Raw genomic sequence first — 24,252 nt, forward strand, 5'->3', positions numbered from 1 at the left:
ATTGATTTTTAATTAAATAATTTGAGGTGAGCAATTTAAAAGGACAACGTAGTTGAATTGAGCAATTCAAAATCTATCAATTAGTATTCTTTTGAATACAAATATCATTATTTTGCAGGCTGGGGTGGGGTAGGTTGAAGTATACTCAATCATGCATACTTCATCCTAGACATAGACCAAGTAATGTAATATAGGGTAGGTATGAATGGGTATGAACAGACTTTGACATGATTTTACTATGGCAAACTTTTAATAAGCAAAAAGGCAAATATTTGAAACATCGTAGAGCTGAAAGCCATTAAACCAATTAATCCATAGACCAAGTAATGTAATATAGGGTAAATCCTTATAATATTTATTCTACTCTATGGGGTAAATTAATCAATCAATCAACATCGTAGAGTATAGTGTATTTTTTTTATAGACTGTAAGTAGGTACCTACTTCTTTAGCAGACTTAAAAAAACAACTTTAATTTTAGGAGTTTACTCCTTATGAAACGATATAAGGCACGTAGTATGAAAAAAATATGAGAAATAAAATCTGCTTTAGACCACGCGACCGAAGTAAAACTCTCTAGTCTATCTTTACTAACCTATCTATCTCTCAACTACCGTTCGCCTCGCCCAATCACACTTTTCATAACGCTCTCATCACGCATTCACTACCTTACACCCGAAATCAAGCGTGTGTAAAAAAGGTTTATTTTAAAAATTCTTTCACCAGCACGATGGTACATTATCAATTTATCACTGATTGATATACTTAGTCTATTAAAACTAGTCTTGCGCGGTTCCACCTGCAACGAGCGATAGATAGTCGTTACTCAGTGAATTATATTTTTATGCTAAATGCAAATTTCAGTTAAATTTAAAACACAGATTTATAAATGTAAAACATACATTTATGAATAGGTTAATACATTGATAACAGCGTGCCATGCCAGTCATTAAATGACCGCAAATACTTTTGAAATAAAATATTGTTTACTCAGATTGTAATTTCTGTTTCATGTCCTAAAACCAAAGGTTGTCTGTAAGAGATTGCTTTTTCAGTGACAATACCGCCTTCGTACATCTTTCATTTTATGTTTTTTTAATGGTGTACAATAAGGAGCATTATTAATTATTATTATAAGCTTACAACAATTTTGTTTGTTCGCAAACGAAAAAAAACAGACTTCAATTACATCGACAAGTAATGCAAAATAAGTAGACGAAAAAACAGTCAAATACGCATTATCAAAAATTACTCTAAATATAGTAATCAGATCTCAATCTAATTTAAATGACAAGCATTAGCTTTCGATTAAAATAAGAATCATCAAAATCAGTAAATCTAGTAAAAAATTATACTGTTGACGAAAAAATAGTCGAGTAAATACGCAATATTAGATACAACTCGAAAAGTACTTGTCAGATCTCATTTAAATTTAAAATGGGACCAGATGACACGCAACACCATTCGATTAAAGTCATTGAAATTGGTCCAACCAGTCAAAAGTTCTGAAGTAACACACATTTAAAAAAAAATCTCCTTTTTCGGAAGTTGGTTAAAAAAAGGATCAGTGGATAATAGCTTAAGCACTAATCCAATAAAACAATTAACAAAGTTCTATTATATTATTTTAAATCTACAATTCATTTACATACTCAAATTATTATAATACAAGTTACTTTTTAAGATATTTTAAATATTTCTTAGCATTAAAGTTGTCTTCAACTGTGTCGGTTATTTTAACTTTTCTTTTAGGTTTTCTCTTTTCTAGTCTAATTTTTCTTTCTTCTTCAGATAATGTGCTTAAATCTAATGGTAACTGAAACGATAAAAAATACAGTTTAAAAATTTTTATTATTACCAAATTTAATAACATAATCTAAAGAAAGACCAGTATTATCACCAAGTAAACAACTACTATGAACTACTTAATGAAGAAAAAAGTAGTAAACATAATGCTGTATTTTATTTTTTGCCTATCTTCTACTACAACTGTTAAGGCTGCTGCATATGTGACGTGCATAGTATGGCGTTGGAACGTGGATGGGACGGAGACGGAGCTTAGGTAGTAAGCACTGATGGGGATTTTTAATGCATACACACCATTTAAATAGCTCAGTAACAGTAGGTAAATGCACATGCTTCCCTTTTCTTTTTTTTTTAACGTGGGGAAAATACTCATGGACATCCTCCGGTGAGGGCACCAGAGGGGAGTCAGACTCTTACTGAATAAAAACCATCCACGTGTGAGCAGACCTCCGCCTAAGTGAAGCGAGATGGGATCGTGATACTATGGGGATACTTCAGCCCTCCAGAACAAATGGAGCCACTATACATACGTAGCGGAGTAACAGACAGGACGGATCACAATCGGGACCGGATGTGCTACACATATTTACAAAACTTCATGTCCCCTTCCTACCGATAAAAAAAAACACGTTTCATATGCATTGGCCTTTACTGTCACACAATTGAGCCAACCTACTGGTACTGGAAGCTGGCAGTATCTACATATGCAGATATGTAAGATTTTTTGAAGCATAAAACTAAGTAGTGCTAGCTTAGATTTGACATAGCGGATAATTACAGCTTGCTAGACTTAATGGTGGTAAAATTATTAAACATAAAATTCAGTATTGTTCCTATTTTTGAATAAAGAACACAAAGGGAGTGTAGCTGTTACATTTTTTTAAAATCATATTTTACTTATCTTCACTCATCCTCACTTCAGCCTATCGCAGTCCACTGCTGGACATAGGCCTTTTCGAGTTCATGCCAAAAACGGCGTGAACTCATGTGTTTTCCCATAGTCACCACGCTGAGCAGGCGGGTTGGTGACCGCAGGACTGGCTTTGTCGCTCCGAAGATGCTGCTGCCCGTCTTCGGCTTGTGTATTTCAAAGCCAACACTTGGATGATTATTACGCCATCGGTCGGCTGTTTAAATTTCAAGGTGGTAGTGGAACTGTGTTATACCTTAATTGCCTCTTACGACACCCACATATTTTACTTGGAAAGTACTTACTCTGATTATTTGTCTAGGTTCATAGTATCGTATATTTATCGAAGCTCCGTTAGGTAAAACAACTTTGGTGGGATATGTCTTTGTATATATTTCTCTGTGAATTTTGGTTATACTAGAGACATTACAATTCAAATTTCGTTTGATGTGTACATTTGATACAAAAGTATTAAGTGATAATATTTTTTTAAAATTCATTATTTATTAATAAAAAATCCAAGTTATATTTAATGAAAATTTTAGTGAACAAAGAGTACATAAAAGTAGGTATTAACTATTAAGCTATAAGCTAATTGCTAATTCTTCGTTCATTAACTGTCATTTCCCATTTTGATCTTGACACATCACAACAGTGTAACCAGATTTCATGTAACGAATCTACTGCTTGTAGAGGTTAAAAACTACTAAATTCTGCCAAAAAGGAAAGAAAAATTACTAAAAATCTATTATATTTTTCACTGTTGTGTTACAAAGAAAAAGCATAATTGTTCTCTTGATTATAACGATAAAACAATATAATGAACAAAGAAAACACCATAAATTAGACAAATCAATGTTTATTACTTAAAATTTAAATCTACAGAAATATAGGACTTCTTAAATTGTGATCGAATTATGATTTTTCTTTCTATGTTGGGTAACATTGTACACATAAAGCTGTTTTAAGTCCATTAACCCTAGATACATAACCTACATTGAATCAACGTAATCGATTTTGAAAAATCAATATAATTCTTTTGTTTTTCGCGTCACTAAACTAACCGTGACTTTTCCTGTCAACTCAGTCAGCTGTTGGAGCATGCATGACACACCCGTATCGCTCCGGTAAGTGAAGTAATTTCGTCAATATTTACCTACCATACGTCGAAGAGACGTATGGTTATCTTTAGTGTCAGTTTTTTGATTTTTGAAAATATATGTTATTGCTACTTTTCTCAGAATAAAAGTACATGTTTATTATTAGTTTTTTTACTTGTTATAGCCCACGATAAAAAATACACAATGACGTCATAAAATCGTGTAGACGGTGCAGAAATCAGTCGGTTATTACATGAAACGCGCAATGACGAGATTCAGGGATCGGATAGTGAAATCGACGACAATTTACTAGAAGATGTAGTACAGAGTGATACCTAAGACTATGACGTGAGTGCTCCACCAGTGGTAAACCCATTAGATACTGAGTTGTTTTTGAAAATTACCCTGAAACTCGAGCCAATATTGTCATACCATGCAGCGTCCTTAGCGGCAAAAATGATCGTCATTGGACGGCCACAAAGTGCAGAACAAGTGGCAGAGTATCGTCTGCTAATACTATACGTACATCTAGGGGTCCAAATTAATGAATAAATGCCTTTATGATACGTTAAAATGTTTCAGTATATTTATTATGATATTGTAGAGCCGATAACAAAATAGACCAACGATGAAATCCAGCTGAAGATTTAAAGTCCTGATGTAAAAGCCACCTTTAAAACTACAACTTGTGAAGAAATTGGGGTTCTCTTCAGCATACTGATACTAAGACAGCTGCTATGAAGGATAATCATTTGACCACGGATGAAATATTTGATTGTTCGTATTCAGAAAAGAGATAACTGATAAAACAAATAGGTAGTTCATGTTTATTTTATGGGATCTTGAATATGTCATTTATAAACGCATACATTATAAACTGCGATAATGTCCTATTCTATATATGCGACAATGTCCTAATCTATTTATGATTCCATTGATGGGAAGGCAGCAAATACATACTTTGCCGACGAATATAAAAGAAAAAAATTGAGGTATATTGCCAAAAAACAAGCTGAACCGCCCATACAACATGAAGGTGTACTTTAGCCAAAGAAAAGAAAATATTGTGCTTTTTGTCCACCGAAAATTAGAAAGATGACAAATACAATGTGCGACAGCTGCAAAAATCCCATTTGTGGCGAGCACAAGTCTAGCGCCTGTCCTAAGTACCCTTGAGGCCAAAATAAATAAAAAGCGATATTTATTAAGGTTTTTTTATACTGTAGAGATTACAAAAAGTTGATTTTGAAAAGTTTACATAGTATATTAGAAAACTGCCGGAAAGATATAAAAATATAAATAAACTCTAATGTTTTTCATTTAGTCAGAATACAGTTACGTATATTACTATATAATATCACATTCATAAACCTAGTATGTGCATAATCCAAAATACTCAATCATTCGCACGTCTAATCGACGTATGGTTATCTTTAGTGTACAGTGAAATATCTTTCTAGGGTTAATTTGATTTATAAGCCTTATTTCTTAGAATCTTTAACCTATTTTAATTTTTATTGATTTTGTGTTTCACTCGCAATTGATTACTGTGGAAAGCCTCTACATTCCAAGGACAGTAATATTCAATCCTTAGTACCTATGAAAGACAGCTTAGATTGGCTTGTTTAAGAGTCCAATATAAAATGCCTCCGGGAATTACCATTTATGTACAGTTAAATTTAGGTACAAACAGTGTTACAAACCTTGAAACTCGTATTATTTAAGTTTCATGTGCTTAAATGGAGTAAATCGGGAAATTTACTCGCTAAAATCGTTTTATCGGTATTTTTTCACCAAAATCGGGTTCCACCGATAAATCAGTAACTTTTTATCACTGGCTCATGGCACGAATGGTTACGAAAAGAATAAAAATTAAAGATAAACCTACCTAATCAATTTTATTCAATACATCTGGAATTCCCCTAACAGCTTTCCCTCTCGAATAATTAATATTAGAAAGAAATAGTAACAATCCATTCAATGAAAAGAGGAATACCCCGCATTTTTTCGTGAGGTTTGCTGTATGATGGAAAAAAGTACCAGAATAGTTGAAAAACGTGAATTCTACCAATATATACCAAATAATTTTTAACTAGGTACTAGATACCGGTAGGTACCTCGAAATCTACAAAAAATGTAGAAATCTACTAAATCTGGTCACGCTGCTTTGCGACGTTTGAGACTTTGTAACCATTCATAAGTTCAGTAAAAAATTCAGTATTTTAAGAATACGTAATATAATAATTTAGAACATAAAAAATACTCTTTTTGGGCGACTTCGGGGTAGTTAGGTATATCTAATACTGTACCGATGAATATGTACCTACACTGTAATAATGAAAAGTATATTACTTAAAAGCTATTCTCGTACTTATATTCTAAGCCATCACAATTCATAAAATTTTGAAGTAAATCTTTTTACGCTTAACTTGGGGAGTAAGCTAGTGAATGCGTGATGAGAGCGTTACGAAACGTGTGATCGGGCTAGGTTAACGGAAATTGAAAGATAGATATAAGTTATTGAAGATAGAAATTTTTACTTCAGTCATGTGGTCTAAATCATACTCGTTTTTTTAAAGTTGACTCTTGGGTCATGACTGGCTTACAATTATACACCATTTTAGCCTATTGCAGTCCACTGTTGGACCTAGGCCTCAACAAGTTCGTGCCAAAAATGGCGTGAACTCATGTGTTTTGCCCAAAGTCACCACGCTGGGCAGGTGGGTTAGTGACCGCAGGGCTGGCTTTGTCGCACCGAAGACACTGCTGTCCGTCTTTGGCCTGTGTATTTCAAAGCGAGCAGTTGGATGGTTATCCCGACATCGGGCGGCATTTTAAGTTCCAAGATGGTAGTGGAACTGTGTCATCCCTTAGTCGCCTCTTACGACACCCACGGGAAGAGGGGGAGTGGTTATATTCTTTACTGTGATAGCCACACAGCTTACAATTGGAAAATTGCCATTATGATACAAAACTTGTCCTGTACCTAATATGACCAACTCTAATACAACACTAAGACCTGTATAATAAATATATATAGAAAATTAAAAGATCTAACTGGGACTAGGAAGAATTAAAAACAAAGACAATGATTTTGTCTATGGTAGATCAATTTATCTATGATATATTTATTATTTATTATTAAACCACAGAGTATAGTAATACTTACAGAAATATTAAACTTAAAATTTGTATTAAGTCGTATAAGTTGTTGATTTTATTTGATGAGTTAATATTTTAATAACAAGTTTAACTTCATTTAATATTACAATTATCGCACATACAATAGCCGTGATTTCAAATAAATTTAAATCTCACTTGTTGATTGCTTATTTACAGTTTTTAAGTCATAGTTGTTAGTGTTTTTAATCGGCATTTTGTAAACTGTGGGCGTGGGTCCCGTGGGTAGATTCGAAATCGGTTCTGTGCGGTAATGGAAATTGTATCTACATAAAATAAACGTACGTCTGCCTCAAAATGGGTTGTACACAAAGTGAAATTTCCCCACAAAATGAAACCCCTCGAAAAGGCTGTACTGATGTATTGTGGCTAGTTATTTATGTTATTTTCTGGATAATAATGGTATGTCATAAAAAATATTTTTGTTACTTTTTTTATGAAGTAAAATGAATCAATTTATACATCTCTGTTTAATATTTTTAGATAATAATTGCTTGTATATCTTTTGTGTATGGGAACCCGCAAAGATTAATAAATGGTTTCGATTCATTTGGAAATACTTGTGGCGTATCGAGCAATAAGAAGTTGCTTAATTTTCCACTGGCAGGCATCAGCACTGCAGACAAAAGCTACTTATTTTTCATGGATGTAAAACAACTGCGTAGATCTCTCAAAATATGTGTGAAGCAATGTCCAAACAAGAAGATGGAGTCTTTCACAGATATACAAAATTTTTACAAAGAAACTGGTTCTAATTTGTGCAGATATGACATAAATTTAAACAATGTAACAAGTAAACAGGAACTCCATAATTTCATAGGGCCATGCCCTACATTGCCCGTTTACGACTCCTTTCCACTTTTAAATAGATGTTTCCCGAAATCAGCCACAGACATAGCTGAAAAGGTTTTTACAGATTTCTATGACTTGCTAAACAGTTGGGATACTATTGAACAAATGTTGTCTGATGTATATTCATCTTGGAAAGAGATGATCATTTGTGTTATAGTTGCATTTAGTAAGTAAGACCTTACTTTATAATATGTGCTTAAATTATATGGTATATAATTTTTTTAAATGTAGAAATGTATAAATGATTAGTATTGATATTGCAGCATTTAAATAATATTAATTATAAATTTTTGAATACTATTTAAAGCATTTTTTTTAAACTATTGTTACAAAGATTTTATTTTTCAGTTTGTTCTTTAATAATGGTATCCATTCTCCACTTGTTGGCATCTTTGGTGTCTTGGATATTTATGATAATAGTGTCGATAGCCAGTGTAGCTGGTACTGCCCTCTTGTGGTATACATACCATGAATTAAGGACAAAACAAAGAAATTTCTCTGACACAACTATTTTCTTAGCTGTAAGTGCATAAGAGTTTTGTTTCTATTCATAATATAATATTGTTTTTGTTAAGTAGTCTGTAAATTTAACATAATATATGTACAGTAATTTGTAAATATAATACAGTATGTTATTTTATTATAGTTTAATGGAGTAATTAAATTGAATTACTTTTATTTTTATAATATTTAATATAGTATATTTCATAAAGCCTAATTAACACCTTGTGTGTAAGTAAGTTATATGTAGCTATGAGTTTGTAATAGTTGTAGTTTATATGTATTTCAGGAGAGCCTAAAAAACGAAACGGCATTTTTGTGGTATTCAATCATTGCCACAATAATAACAGTGAGTATTAATTTTGTTATAATTAAAAATAATAAAAGGGGTGATTTCCTATTTAATCTAACAATTATGTGTTTTCTAGGTAATAATCCTGCTGTTAGTATGGGTCATGCGTTCCCGAGTATCGTTTTTGGCGGCACTATTCAGAGAAACAGCACACTGCCTTGGATCTATTCCAGCACTATTTCTACAGCCTATCATAACGTTTTTCTTCTTGATATTATTTTTAACATTTTGGTCTTTAGTTGTGGTAAGATATAATTTATCAAAGATATTTCAAAAATATTATTTCAATAGTAAGAAACTATATTGTTCTATTACAATAATTGCAGGTTTGTTTAGCAACAGCTAATTATCCTGGTATACCATACAAGACAAATTTCTTTTTTAATGGAACTGCAATGCCAGATCACATTGATAATGCAGCAGTTCAAGCTCAAAGTATAAACAATAGTGCTACTTTTAAAAGTAAGTTAAAAAAGCATTTCTCTTTTGGGCTTTTTATTGATTTTTACTGCAACAAACTTAAAACTCCATATTAGAAAATTTTACATCACATTAGTAATAGTATTGTCATTAATACAAATAAATACATTAGATACTACCTTATATTTAACTCACCTTCAAATAAGAGTAACAGTAGCTTTTAGACTTTCTTTTATTTAATGACCACCAAAATGGAATTTAAAACTGATAACAAAGTGAATATTGCGTCAAGGGACTGAAAACATAACACAATTACACAAACGCTTATGCTGCTATAAACACCTGAATAGCCTTTACCTACTTAAACATGTTATGTACAGGTATCAAACTTTTGTCTGCACATTTAAATCGCCCCTTTAATATTACAACAATTGTCTTAAACATAATTTGTAGTATAATAATATATAGTTTAATGAAAAGGAAGTTTATACAGCTTATTTTAATAGTAAATAGCTACAGAATAGTGTTTTTTTTATAGTAATAATATAATCTAATAGCCTTTGTTCTAGACCCAATAGAGTTTAACCCGATGTGGGTCAAGAGCATGTGGTGGATGTGTCTCATTTGCCTCGTGTGGGGCAGTGAGTTCATACTTGGATGCCAGCAGATGACCATCGCTGGAGCTGTCTCACACTGGTACTTTAGGTATGTTTATTTACCTACTACTACCTTTAAAACTAACATAAATGGGTTTCTTCTTAGCAAAAAAAAAAAACAACTTTAACTTTCATCGACAAGTACATTTAATTAGATCTTAGTACGTAATTGAGGTATTTTTATTTCAGTTTTTTTGTGCGTGTTGTGATGATTATGTAATTGCAATGGGACTGGCGTTTTCATGTAGGTCCCGCAAAAGTCCCTAAAATTAAGAAAAGAATAAAAAATAGCATAGTACAATGCATATTATTAGAGATAAAATTAAAACTACTCCTCAGATCTCACTCTCAAAATAAAATTGCACAGGAGAAGCACAAGCTTTCGAATAAAATAAGAATCATGTAAATCAGTACACCCAGTAAAAGAATATGAGGCAACACACATTCGCATATGCATTCAGCCTGTAACATCCCACTGCTTGCTGCATTAGCTCTATGTCCGTGTAGGAGAAGGATTGGAGCTTATTCCAACACGTTGCTCCACTGTGGGTCGGCTGATATATTCCATACTATCAGTAACGATCACTATCAGGTATTTATGATAACAACTGGGACCGATGGCTTAACGTGCTCTCCAAGACACGGTGGGGAGACCCACGAGGATAGACATTCAAACCGGAAAGAAATATTTTTACAAGTACAAATATCCATCGAACCCACAAACCATCAGTGTTTTATGTAAAAACAAAAACTGTTAAATTGAGAACCTTCTTCTTTTGAAGTCGGTTAATATTAAATACAATATAAATATTTATTTTATTCACCTGTTCCTAAATAAATGCCTATGTTTTAGTTAATAGCTGGCATAAATAGATCCATTTGTTTTGAATAAATGTGGTTATGAATAATATAATACATATCCTGTAAAGTGCTATTCATTTTAAAAGGCCGGGATGATCTTTATAAACACTTTCATTTGGGACATATAATGCTTAATTGAATTATCATTACTGAACACTAGAAAATAATGATGAGCTCCTATAATTATAATTATGACTTTCAAAAAAGAGGTTCCCAATTCGATTCTATTGTTTTTTTGTTCTATGTATGCTACCTACCTCAGAAGTTTTGACTTCGATAAAAATTTTAATCGAATTCGAATAATTGAGATCAGACAAGTACTTTTTGAGTTATATTTCATAATGCGTATTTACTTCACTATTTTTTCGTCGAACTATATTGTATTATACCGCATAACTTTTCACTGGGTGTACCAATTTTGATGATTCTTGTTTTAATCGAAAACTGATGCTTGTCATGTAGGCCCATTTAAATTTGATCGGGGTCTAATGACTACTTTTTGAGTAGTCTTTGATTATGCGTATTTACTTGACTATTTTTTCGTGTAAGTACCTACGTTATATTACTTTTCGATATCATTGAAGCCGTTTTTTTCGTTAGCGAGCAAACACAAATAATAATTACAACTGGTTAAAATTGCTTATTATGTTGTTCACTTTTCTATGGCTCATTGTTTTGCAGTTTAATTATGTTAAATAACAGTAATTCAATTTGTACTTAAACCAGACATGTAAAGACTCACAGACAGAGGCTTTAACACGTCTTAAAGATGTCCTTAGTCTATCTATTCAATATAGAAAAATAATTAAACTTTAATTCGCCACGCTATAGTATTAGAATCTATTTAAATAAAAATGAATTTTGCTAAGCGCATAACTCGAGAATGGCTAGACTTATTCGGCTAATTTATTTTTTGTATGCTCCATAAGGCCCACGGAAAGTTATAATACTTAAAAAAAATATTGCCATTATATTATTAACTTTTGACAGAACGGAGTGTGTCCGGGAAGCTAGTACTAAATAATTTTCATTTTTGGCCAATTTTATTAGCATAAGTAAAGATTGTTATCTGTTTTGTTTGCTGACGATAACCATCGGACCGACAGTTTTATGTGCTAATAGGACAAAAAATAATTGTGTTTGCTCGCAAACGAAAAAAAAACCGACTTCAATTACATCGTATATATATATCATCGTATAATACAACGTAAATCGACGAAAAAATAGTCAAGTAACAACGCATTATCAAAGATTACTCAAAAAGTAGTTATCAGATCTCGATGAAATTTAAATGTGACCACATGATAAACATCGGCTTTCGATTAAATTAAACATCATTAAAATCGGTACACCTAATAAAAATTTATTGCGGATTTTCAAGAAGTTCCCTCGATTTCTCTGGGATTCCATCATCAGATCCTGGTTTCCTTATCATGGTACTAAACTAGGAATATCTTCTTTCCAACAAAAAAAGAATTATCAAAATCGGTACACCAAGTAAAAAGTTATTGTGGATTTTCAAGAGTTTCCCCTCGATTTTTCTAGGATCCCATCATCAGATCCTGATTTCCTTATCATGGTACTAAACTTGAGATGTTTTCTTTCCAACAAAAAAAGAATTATCAAAATCGGTACATCCAGTAGAAAGTTATGCGGTATAATACAACGTAGGTCGACGAAAAAAGCGTCAAGTAAAAACGCATTATTAGATATAGCTCGAAAAGTAGTTGTTAGATCTCAAATGAATTTAAATGGGACCAATTGGCACACACCACCTTTCGATTAAAAGAAAAATTGTCGAAATCGCTCCACCCAGTCAAAAGTTCTTCATACATAAAAAAAAAAAAAAATACAGTCGAATTGAGAACCTCCTCCTTTTTTGAAAGTTGGTTAAAAAATAAGTAAAAAATATTAGTCGGAGATAGAAACAAACCCGCGATCGTCGATGTTAATTAATTTTTCGTCGCTAACACCCGAACAGTTTTCAATAATACGAAGCCATTTTGGCACGTGTACATACATCGACATAACATAACTATGCTTTTTAAATAATTAGTTTTTAATAGGTGGAATTTTGTTATTTTAAATTATTATAAAATGGAACATGACATTATGAGAAGAATTTGGAAAATCTAAAAGTGCACTCCTCCAAGTTGTATTTATTATGTAATTAATTGTTGATTTTAAAGTTACGTGGTTATTTTTATTACTAAAATTAAACAACGAATATCTGGTTGTTATAACTTGTTAATCTACGAATGTCTTGTTACCGAGACGTTCGTAGCTAATGTCGAAATGTCGAGCTCCCCAAAATGAAAATAAAAAACATAGTAAAAATCCCGTTTTTGAATAATTTTAGCAATTAATTATTGAGTTTACCACTCATAAAAATACAATTTCTAACTTACTTTTCGTATGGTTAGCAATTGATTTACTACTTCAAAGATAATAATATAGTCGTATATTCATTATAGTTCAAAGACAATAAAAAAAAAATAATCCCCCATGACACATTGAGTTAAATGATAATTAATTTTTTTTATATATATATATAATATTTTATATTCAATAATCTTCCATAATCCTTCTAATAGTTTCCTGACATAATAAACAAAACAGTTCATTTCTTTAAGTGGTTCTCGCGTTATTTTTTATACACTACATCCAAAATATTGACGTCCAACATAATATTTTTTATTCGAATCTTTTATTATAATAGTAATCAAAAAAGACTTCAAATGATATTTTAATTTATAGTTCGATGTGTATTCTGTACAAAAGTGTATATTTTATAGTATAAGCGCTTCCCGTAGTTTTCATTTTATGAGAATAAAGCACCAGCCTCCTTGCGAGGCGTGCAATAAAAACCCGAATGTATGGCGTCTTATAATTTATTACTTTCATGGAAAACGCATCAGCCTGCAATATCTCACTGCTGGGCATAGACCCCTTTCCCCATGTAGGAGAAGGAACAGAGCTTTAACCACCACTCTCCTCCAATGCGGGTTGGCGGATATATTCCATACTATGAGTAGCGATCACTATCAGGTGTACATGATAACAACCGGGACCGACGGCATAATTTGCTCTCCGAGGCACGGTGGGGAGACCCACAAGGACTGCTCAAACACCCAGACCACGGCAAACATCTGTAGAGCCAATACAAATGTTTGTAATGTGCGAGGATCGAACCTGCAACCGCCAGCGCAACAGCCACAAACCAGTGCTGTGACAGTTGCGCCAACGAGACGTCTATTTTCATGGAAATAATTGTTCTTAATTATCATAAGTTTTGCTTTATTAACAATGTTACTTATAGGTATTTATTTGTCATTGTTTTTAATAATATTATTTAAGAACAATAATGTTTAATTAATATGTTTTTAAACTTAACCTATTCACAATGAAATAAAAACATAAAAATTAATACTGAACAAATTATATTATGGTACCGTCACAAATTGATAAGTGTTTCCTACGAGTATTTACTTATATTTGTCCTAAAAAGAAACAAAAAAAGGCGTAATTAGTTCCCAGGTGTAGTTTTATAGTTGTTATATAATGGATATAAATCCATTATATTTTACCAAATAATAGAGACACGAGCTTCCGTTTCTAAAATACCCTGACTTAACGCCTGTGTTTAGACTCGTCATGGGAGTCCAACCTGCCGTAGCAGAAAGCATGGCCACTACATATATATACTTATATAAGAAATTTGTTACAGAGAAACAAACGCTCATCCGTCTCCAGTGTTGTATTCGATTGGAAAGCTTTTAAAGTATCACTTGGGATCAGTAGCTAAAGGATCATTTTTGATTACACTGTTCAAAGTTCCTCGACTTATTCTTACTTATTTACACGCAAAGTAAGTATACAGAATGTGTTTTTAATGCTTCTTGCTTATATCCATATATAAACGTTATTTTTTATTTTTATTAAAATATTTCCGAAAAACAATAATCAAAGTTAAATAAAGTTTATATATGTAATGTTCATCTATTTAAATTTTATAATATTATACATTTAAAAAAAATCATTTTAATTTTACTGTTTTTAAATTTTATTGTTTTTCATGATTTTTTTAGGTTGTCCTCAAGAGCTGAAAAGGGTTCCGATTGCGCAAAATGTGGCTTAAAATGTGGTATTTGCTGCTTTTACTGTCTGGAAAAGTTTATACGATATTTAAACCATAACGCGTATACAATCATAGCAATCGAGAGGTGCAATTTTTGCAAAGCAGCGGGAAAGGTAACATTTTATTTTGTTTTACCAATAAGGTAGCAATAAAGAATGTGTTCCAATTGATGGCAAGCGGTTACCGTAGCCTATACACGCCTGCAACACAAGCGTCGCAAGAGTGTTACCGACCCTCACCAAGTGCTTTGCTCACCTTACAAACTACAGGAACACCACTACTTGCGAGTAATATTATTGAGCTGTGATCTTCTGTACGGTTGGGGTACTTCCCTAGACGGGCTGCTTCAGATGTCTACTGTGCTGTACCTCAATAACTTTTTATTTTCTAAAATAATAATGATATTAGCTTCAAAACGATTGTATAGAAATATTTTATTATTAAAACGAGCGTGAGTCATTTTTATAAATTGTTCATTGTGGCGTGTAGGTAGCGCGTAATCCTCTATTAGGTCATCTCTTTGAATGGAAATAAGGTCACCCGGTGACTGGTACGCTGGTAGCCGCAAAATAATACGTATACTAAAATAATACGTGTAATGAAAAATATTATGTTATTATACATACACCGCTCTAATATCTCTTGTTACTTATAGTACAAAGAATATTAAAAAAGTATATTTGTTTTGTATACGTGGAAAATTATATTAGACTATATAAATTAAACATAACAAACATAAATAAACACAATAACTATTAATTAAAATTAAGGGTTATCAAACATTTAGATCTATAACGTAAGTCGGGACAAATTATAAAAATTAAACGTGAATATTAAGAATTTTTCAACAACTCAGTCAAATTTAGTAGTAACAATTTTCCAGGCTTTCAGTACGATAGTGAACAACGCTTTGCAAGTGGCGACTATCAACAGCGTGGGCGATTTTATCTTGTTCCTCGGCAAGTGCATAGTAACTGCAATCACGGGCATCATTGGCTTGCTACTTCTGAAAAGGAACACCGACTTGCACTTCTTTGCAGTACCCACCCTCGTTATATGCATTTTCTCGTTTTTCATCGCGCACTGTATACTGTCTTTGTACGAGGTTTGTTGTTTTTTTTTGTTTATATGTCATAGATACTTTGTATGATTATAACAATGATTAATCGTTACGTTACTTTGACTATGATTTTTGCGTAGTATTGTATCGGAAGATTCAAAATAATAATCGCATTAAGTCCCCTACAACCAAAAGTTCATAGCGACCGTGAAAGCTTAAAACTTGTATTAGTTTAACAATGAAAGCTTTCTAATTTACGACGAGTAAAACTTCTTTACGTACGCTTGACTTTGGGAGTAAGCCAGTGGCGTAGCGTAGTTGCATGGCAGGGGCGGTCCGCCCCGGACGGTACATTTTAGGGGGCGACAAAAGTTAACAATACTTAAATAATGAAGATATTTTGTATATATTTGAACCATTTTTTATTATTTTAATCGTCACTACGAATTCGGACCGATTAAAAAGAGCACGGAATTTTTTATTACTTATTTTGTGGCAAAGTCGGGAATCCCTTTTTTTAATGCGATATTTTGTAGCGACTGGCAACGTCTATACTTGTGGGAATTCCCCGCTTATGACTAATAATCAGCGAGAACGACTTCTATTACATACAGGATGTAAGGGCTTTATAATCTTTTTTAATAAAAATATAACCTGTACAATGCAAAATAATGATAATTGATCTTGCCGAAAAGTTCTTTATACCTAAATGTATGTAATGTATAGTATACATTAAATTGAAATATCTAAATAAGAGGGCGGCAAAAGTTTTTTCCACCCCGGCCAGCCGAAAACTACGCTACGCCACTGGAGTAAGCTGGTGAATGCGTGACGAGAGCGTTACGAAAAGTGTGATCGGGCAAGGTGAACGGAGCAAGAGAGAGACAGAGGTGTGAACACACATTTTATTTCTCTCTTTCTTTCATCGCCAGTTACGTTTCGTATATCTAAGACAGTGCAGGCCTATTGCTAAAGAAGTTTTATTTCAGTCGTGTGGTGTAAAGCACACTCGTTTTTTTTATAGGTCAAGTGTCGTGGCTAAGCTGAGGGACAACGATTAATCACTATGTTCTTAATACGAATTGACTAAACTTATTGTGTGTGTGTGTGTACCGTAAATATTTTACCGTGCAAGTCTAACGTTTCTAACTATTGTAGTTATATGAATTTGTGTAGTTGAAAGATTAGTAGCTACAGCAAGCGGTGTATTAAGCTAAATATATTGAAAAGTTCCTTTAATTTAGTTCTCTTATATATTTTCTGTATTATGTGTCGTTATTTGATATTGGCTTGAAAAAGAGAAGGATGTAAAATTATTTACGGTGACTGCGACTGCGTTACTTCAAATCTAAATCTTTGAATATAAAAGAACTTAAAACCCCGCTAGGCTGTGTGTTGCTATATAAATGAGTATGTACCATGAATAATAATACCCCGCAAACGATTTTAGAATTGCCAGATATTAAAGTTAAAGTTGATAATTTTACTAAAACACTTTTTTAAGTGTGCAGTGTCTTGTCGATTCTTCTATGTAGAATCTATATTCCGAATCGTCGGTAGTTCTTCGTTCAGTATCTTTCCTTTTAGCTATAATTAATTAATCAAAATATAATAATAATATGTAAGAAGACTAATAAAAATTTAAATGCTTTAAAATTAGTTCAAATGGAGTCAATGAAATGAAGTGTGTGCTGAGTCATAAGGACTCTGGTACAATGCCAAGAAGAGCGAAGTCATGGTTTTTAAAGGCTGGCGCAAAAAGGCTATACAAACTTACCTGAGATATCGCTGTACGGATCACCGCTACTTATGGTGACCAGCTTTAAGTACTTGGGGCATTGGGTAACCGAGAACTTAGGAGATAATAAGGATATAGACAGGGAGCGAAGGTCGCTGTCAGTTCGCTGCAACATGCTGGCTCGCAAATTTGCACGTTGTACGGAAGATGTCAAAATAACTTTATTTAAAGCCTTCTGCCCATCATTTTATACGTGCAGTCTGTGGACCAGCTATAGCTTGCGTACTTACAGCGACCTCCGCGTGTAATACAATAATGCGTTCAGGATACTGTTGGGGCTGCCGCGCCTCAGTGATGTTCACGGAAAGGCGCGTTGATGACTTTAAAGCTATCATGGCTTCAAAGCTTTTCTGCGGCATCACAATAGTTTTCTGAAAATATTTATAGATAGATGGGAGAGTCCAATGCTGCAACATTAGATGAAACTCCGTGTGATATGACGAATCATATAAATTGTAAATATAAAAATGTGTACTAACATTAGATTCTAAGTAACATTTGGACTAACACTATATGTGCTAGTCCTGAAACAAAGATTATTATTATTATTCTAAAAGAGCTTTTGAAGCCTACTTGAATAAAGTAATTTTTGATTTGTACCGTTGCAGATGGTGGTGGACTCACTTTTCCTGTGTGTATGTGAAGATCGTAATATGAACGCAGAGGGTCGCTGGAAGAGTTCCCGTTTGGCGGAGCTCGGCGGGTCGAGGGACGTTGAACTGCGAGAACTTGACCAGAAGTACTAGCTCTCAACTCTCTTGTGCATGTTGGCGAGGTATGCTTTTGTATGCGACGATTTATTAGAAATTGTTCAGGAGTTTCGTTTTTTTATTACAAAGGTGGAAAACATGGGTACAGTCCGTCTGATGAACGGTAGACAGGTCTGGCCACCTCACTCACCACAGGAAAATACACTACTTGAGAGCAGTGTTATTTAGCTGTGCTCATCTGTGAAGTTGAAACACGACGCGGGCGGGCTACGTCAAAGTTTGAGCACGATATGTTTCCTGCTGTGCTGCTGTGCGCTACCTTAATAGATAGGATTTTGATGGCTTGTGCCCGGTTTCTATGTCAAAAAACGATTCTTTGTGCCCGCGATCCATTGAATTTCGAACATGCGTGTTGAATCTGGGCTCTATACGATTCCCAAACACTTTTTTTTCTGTGTCATACACACATATCACACACATATAAATAAGGATCATTAATTCTTTCTAAATTTTCTAATTAGTTCCTTCCAAAGTATATCTGCAAAAATTAATTGATAATTATAAAATACAGTAGTATTTATGGGATCCTGTTATTTGTTGTAATCTGGTTACGTTTGGTTTATTTGTTGTAATCTGGTTCCGTTTGGTTTATTTATTATAATCTGGTAAGTATTCTAAACTCATTGTTAGTATAAAGGCCCAGGGTCCAATCCTCCCTTGACCATGTTTGCTGTAAAGTATCCAATACGTCGGGCATCTAAAAAACTTTGTAAACTGTGATAAAATCAGATTAAGATCAGATCGATACCAGTGAATTACGTTACGGCCAAAGACCCGAAAGGCCCAGCCTTAAATTAGGTATCTGTGAATTACGGCCCAACCAGTTGCTGCCCAAGACTAATCTCTCTTCTGCAGTCGTCTGCGACTATGAATATGATGTGTCATAATTTTAGGCCACTGGGCCGTCATTTCATGATTTTGATTTTCAAATATTGCTTTCGCATTTGTATTTTCGCATTTAACGGAGATAAGGCACAATAGGAAATTTCCTGCTCAAAAACTGGAGTAGACCGACTGGGAAAGTCCCTCGACCTTACAGAAGATCACTAAATAATACTGCTATCAAGCATTGTTGTGTCCCTGTTGATGAGTAAGGGACCAAAAATCTTGGGGGGAATTGGGAATCGAGTCGGCAACGCGCTTGCCATGTTTCTGATGTTGCAGGCGTCTATAAGCTACGTAAGGTCATCGCTTACCATCAGGTGAGCCGTATTCTTGTTTGCCGACTTAGTTATATATACAGGGTTACTTGTAAAACACCAGCAACCTCGCAGGACAAGATAGCTTATATTATGTACAACAACATTTGTTCTACGACTTTTGACATAACTCAATACATTAATTTAAAATGATTTTTTAAGTTTTTATTGTACTGTCCTGACATTTGTAAGTCTATGTTTCATTGATTCATTCATTGTCGAAAGGACGACGCGACGCTCGCGCGCACTTGCACTGCTAATAATAATAATAAATAACACTTACTCTGCTCGATAATTCTAGTTAATAAAATAAATCTAGTTAATAATATAAATTGCTTGGTGGGTTTGTAGGCAGTATCACAGTATGTATGTCGCAGTGACTAGGTAAATGTGTATGTACAAAGAGCAACACGGATGTGTATGTAGATTAGCTATCTGAATATTGAAAATCCAAAATATGTGAAAATTATTAACGTAGCTAATTATTATTCTTTAACGTTTACTAAGTTTAATTAAAACAATTTAATATTCAATATTGGTAGCTAGGTATAATTCACTTTTCATTGTGTAATGCAGGCGTATTTAAAAAGTGGAATTAGCATGTTTACAATAATTAAAATATAAAAAATAATTGACAATAAAATAATATTTACAAAATAAATTCCTATTACCTCTACATCGCGTAGATAGCGTTCAAAATAGTCACCATCACAACCAACACACAGACCACACCTAAAAATCAGCTGTTCACTAACACGTACTAACACTTCCGAATTAGTTTTAATTTGATTGAACGCACAAATTATTTTGTCAATGAGCATGTCACCGCTCGTAATTTCGCGATCACACCATTGTTTTAATGTGTCCCCATAAATAAAAGTCCATTGGTGTAATATCCAATCCATCGACCGGTAACATTGTCTCACGGCTCGGTGTAGGTAAGTTCAGATAGCTAGCTGCATATTGCCGACAGGCTTCCGATACATTGTCATCACACCTAGCCAGCATCCTCACCATTTCCGTGTATTCGACATTAGAATAGCGGTACGTCATGGTTATAAAATAACTTTAGTACAGATACAATACATCGATCGATACGAGTAAAAGAAATACGAGTGGCAGACAAAATCATATGACGCGGGCGCATCAAAGTCGCCGCGCCGACTGCTTCGGCTAGCGAAATAGTTCAAGTTCAAGGGCGCTAGCGGCCCTTCCTTCCCCCCTCGCATTCACACCCGCAAGTAGTAACTGTTTACCTAATATTTGGGATGCGCGTAGAGTTTATAACATTCAAACGGAAAATTAAATTAATATTTTTTTTTGTATGAAAATAAAATCTAATAAATTATCAAAAGTCGTAGAACAAATGTTGTTACTTATGATGTTAGCTATCTTGTCCTGCAAGGATGCTGGTGTTTTACAAATAACCCTGTATAATTGAACAACTTCTAAGAAATCGTACTAACATTATTTATCGCAGGCTATGGCTTTTATGTAATGGTGTTACTACTAAAATTATTAATATGTAAGAATGTATGAGATTATTACTAATACTTTATAATTTTTATCGATGTTAGGCATTTTTAAACGTTTTTTATTTAGGATCTAACAAAGCAGTGTTGGCTCTACGGGTTTCTGTTTATGATCTACTGGCTTTTTCTTAACTTTGCATGCAATCATTTAGTAATCTGTTTTATTAAATTTATAATTTACAGTCGGTATATCAAGATACACCAATCACCTGGTTTTAGGCTACATTTTTTCAGGTTGTCTGTTGCTAAGCTAGGCAATTGCTTAATATTTTTAGTAAATACCGAGTGATATACATTTTTTTTATAAGTGTACATGAAAATAAATTGACAAATCTCATCACTCGGTCATCTCTAAAAAAATACAATTGTGAAAATCTTGTCCAATTTCATGCAATAAGTTGCGTGATTGGTAAATACCATTATAGACAAATTCAAAAGAATATAAGGTGCTTGACTCATATATGCGTTTCTTCAAATAGGGGGTTCTGTAGGTGTAATAGATCACGTTCCGCGTGAAAAAAATTCTAGCCCATTTTTAAATATGACCTTGTGTAAATAAACGAACTACTTTGATAGACTCATTTTGCATGATACCTTTCGTGAGCATGTAAACACGCCTTTAAATTACAATGTCGAATCAGCGCGTAAGTGCGGCTATAATTTAGAATGTTAACATTACGAGAAAAAGAATTCGTTTTCATATTCACTTCTTTAATTGTATTCGAAAGTCAGTAATAATTTACCACTTTGTGATTTTTTAGGGCTATGTAAAATAGTAATGATTTAACTAAGTATTTAGTATCTTTTCTTAGCTGTGCTAAACGAACGTCGCGCATAGTTATCGATGTCCTTTAAATATCTAATTCATACAAAAAATCACTGAAGAAACGATAAAAAAATTCGCATGTATCGTGAATGATTCCAATTTACCATCGCACTTGGCCAGGCTGCGTACTAGTAAAATTAATTAAACGATAATTTATTAATCGAATTAATAATAATAAAAAAAAAAGTTTAAAGTTACTTATGTATTACAGCGTCTTAAAATTATTTAAATTACATAACACACAATCAGAGGTGGCTTATCCTAAAGGTAGGTCATTTTAAATCTATATTTTTTTGTAATACAATACTATCCTCACATTAATTCTTTCTATTCTGCTATGCCTATACAATAGTCATGTCTTTATTATTTTTTTTACGCGGGGCGTGATCTATATATTGCATTTACAGATTCTTAATATTTGTTTGTCTTAATATCTCTATGTAATTGTGTGACTACAGCTACTGACTAAACCAATTTCTATTTTATATTCCTATTTTGCTAGATTCTGCTGATTCTTTACTTTATGATATTAGGAGATTTTCATTGTAGGTAAAAATGTCTGTTTCGCATTTTAAATATTTTTTGCGTTCACTGTTATGGTTATGTGTAATTTGTAGAAAGTTTTCGAAAAGTATTAAATCAGGTAAGGTATATTTTTAACCGACTTCAAAACAGGGGGAGGTTCTCAATGACTACTACTTACTATTACTAATATTTATTATTTTTTGTGTGTTATCTCAAAACTTCTTACTGGGTGGAACGATTTCGATGATTATTTTTTTAATCGTAATCTGATGCTTGTCAAGTAGTTCCGTTTAAATCCGTTTCAGATCTGACAAGTACTTTTTAAACTTTCTCTAATAATGCGCATTTACTTGACTATATCTACCTACGTTGTATTGCTTGTCGATGTAATTGAAATCGGTTTCTTTTTTCGTTCGCGAGCAAACAATTATTTATAAAAGTACTAGTTACATTACATATTCATATGTTCTACTACTGTCATGAACTTTTCTTTTATGGAGAAAGATTGGGAGCTTATTTCTACACTCCGCTCTATTACAGGTAAGCAAGCATGCCTCTCAAGTTATGCAGATTTTCTAATGATTTCTTATCTTTACAATCCAACAAAAGATGAATTTTGAAATAAACACTTAAATTAAGCAACGGTATCATGTATATTAAGAACCCTGACCATTCTGTTAATTTTCCTGTGTTCTGACCACTGGGTCAACTTATTCATTATAAAAGTTTGAAATAATAATAGGCACTTTTTTTTTGTTTCAGATAAATACATTTTCTAATGTGACATGTTTGATTTAAAATATTATACATTTTTAAGATTTACATTAACGTTAATGAATTTTGAATTATGAATTTTTGCTATATATTGTGTGCTTCTAATCTAAGGTTGTCTTCTTAAATCAATGTTTTTTTTTTACACAATTTATTAATAATTTAAGTATACGTTAATGAATTTTGAATTATGAATTTTTGCTATACATTGTGTGCTTCTAATCTAAGGTTGTCTTCTTAAATCAATGTTTTTTTTTTTACACAATTTATTAATAATTTAAGTTTAAGATGAAATTGAAAGAAAAAGTTTGTTAAATTAGGATAACAAAATGTTTAAAATCTCATTGTATTTAAATTGATATTAATGTAATCTCAACAAAAGTGCATCTATTTATTATTAACCTTTTTTAATAATGTCAATGTACAAGTTACGCAAAATAACTTTATAACAATAATAATACCATTGCATTTTTTGATTCTCACGTGTCATTCCATGTATCGTGTATTTTAGTAGCTTTAGTAAGTATGCATAATATTTTATTTTATTGTGACACCATTTGGTCCTCTAAATCAACTGTAGCTTATTGTATTTTAATAATAAAAAAAAAATATAACAAAACAGATACTTAAACATATCAGGAATGATAAAAAAGAAAACTAAATATATTATTTGAACTGATAATATACATTTGACATACGAAAAAGGTGGAAAACTTTGCAAAAGACCATGTCCAACAGTGGACGTCCATTGGTTGAAAATTATGATGATATACAATAAGCACAGTTAGAGGCTATGAAACAAGTACAGTGCAATCTTAATATAACAAAGTTGAAGGGATTTAGGAAATATGTAATAGGTTGTTGCAATGAGATTTGTTGTACAGTTTTTATTGACAATTTGTTTTAACATGGTGAGAAAACTTTTTTAAAACTCAACATTATGAAGATACTTATCTACTTAATAAGTTCTGGTACAGAAAAAAATCATTAAAAGGG

General features: G+C 32.8%; 2 protein-coding genes across 2 annotated transcripts; one reads left to right on the forward strand and one right to left on the reverse strand.

Annotated features, from left to right (window-relative positions):
• Positions 1-1,614: 1,614 nt before the first annotated feature.
• LOC123654652 (39S ribosomal protein L55, mitochondrial) lies at positions 1,615-3,400 on the reverse strand. The gene is made up of 2 exons (XM_045590545.1): positions 3,021-3,400; positions 1,615-1,815 (listed from the first exon to the last, which is right to left on the reverse strand). Exons 1-2 carry the CDS (start codon positions 3,213-3,215, stop codon positions 1,672-1,674), a joined length of 339 nt encoding a protein of 112 aa, XP_045446501.1. The 5' UTR covers positions 3,216-3,400; the 3' UTR covers positions 1,615-1,671.
• Positions 3,401-7,085: 3,685 nt separating this feature from the next.
• Positions 7,086-23,494, forward strand: LOC123654359 (choline transporter-like 1). Its single transcript, XM_045590268.1, has 12 exons — positions 7,086-7,397; positions 7,479-8,013; positions 8,196-8,368; positions 8,638-8,697; positions 8,777-8,944; positions 9,027-9,162; positions 9,690-9,825; positions 14,365-14,505; positions 14,726-14,888; positions 15,659-15,880; positions 18,242-18,372; positions 23,248-23,494. Exons 1-12 carry the CDS (start codon positions 7,293-7,295, stop codon positions 23,249-23,251), a joined length of 1,974 nt encoding a protein of 657 aa, XP_045446224.1. The 5' UTR covers positions 7,086-7,292; the 3' UTR covers positions 23,252-23,494.
• The last annotated feature ends 758 nt before the right edge of the window (positions 23,495-24,252 follow it).

Source organism: Melitaea cinxia, chromosome 6 (assembly GCF_905220565.1).
Source record: "Melitaea cinxia chromosome 6, ilMelCinx1.1, whole genome shotgun sequence".
NCBI classification, from domain to species: domain Eukaryota; kingdom Metazoa; phylum Arthropoda; class Insecta; order Lepidoptera; family Nymphalidae; genus Melitaea; species Melitaea cinxia.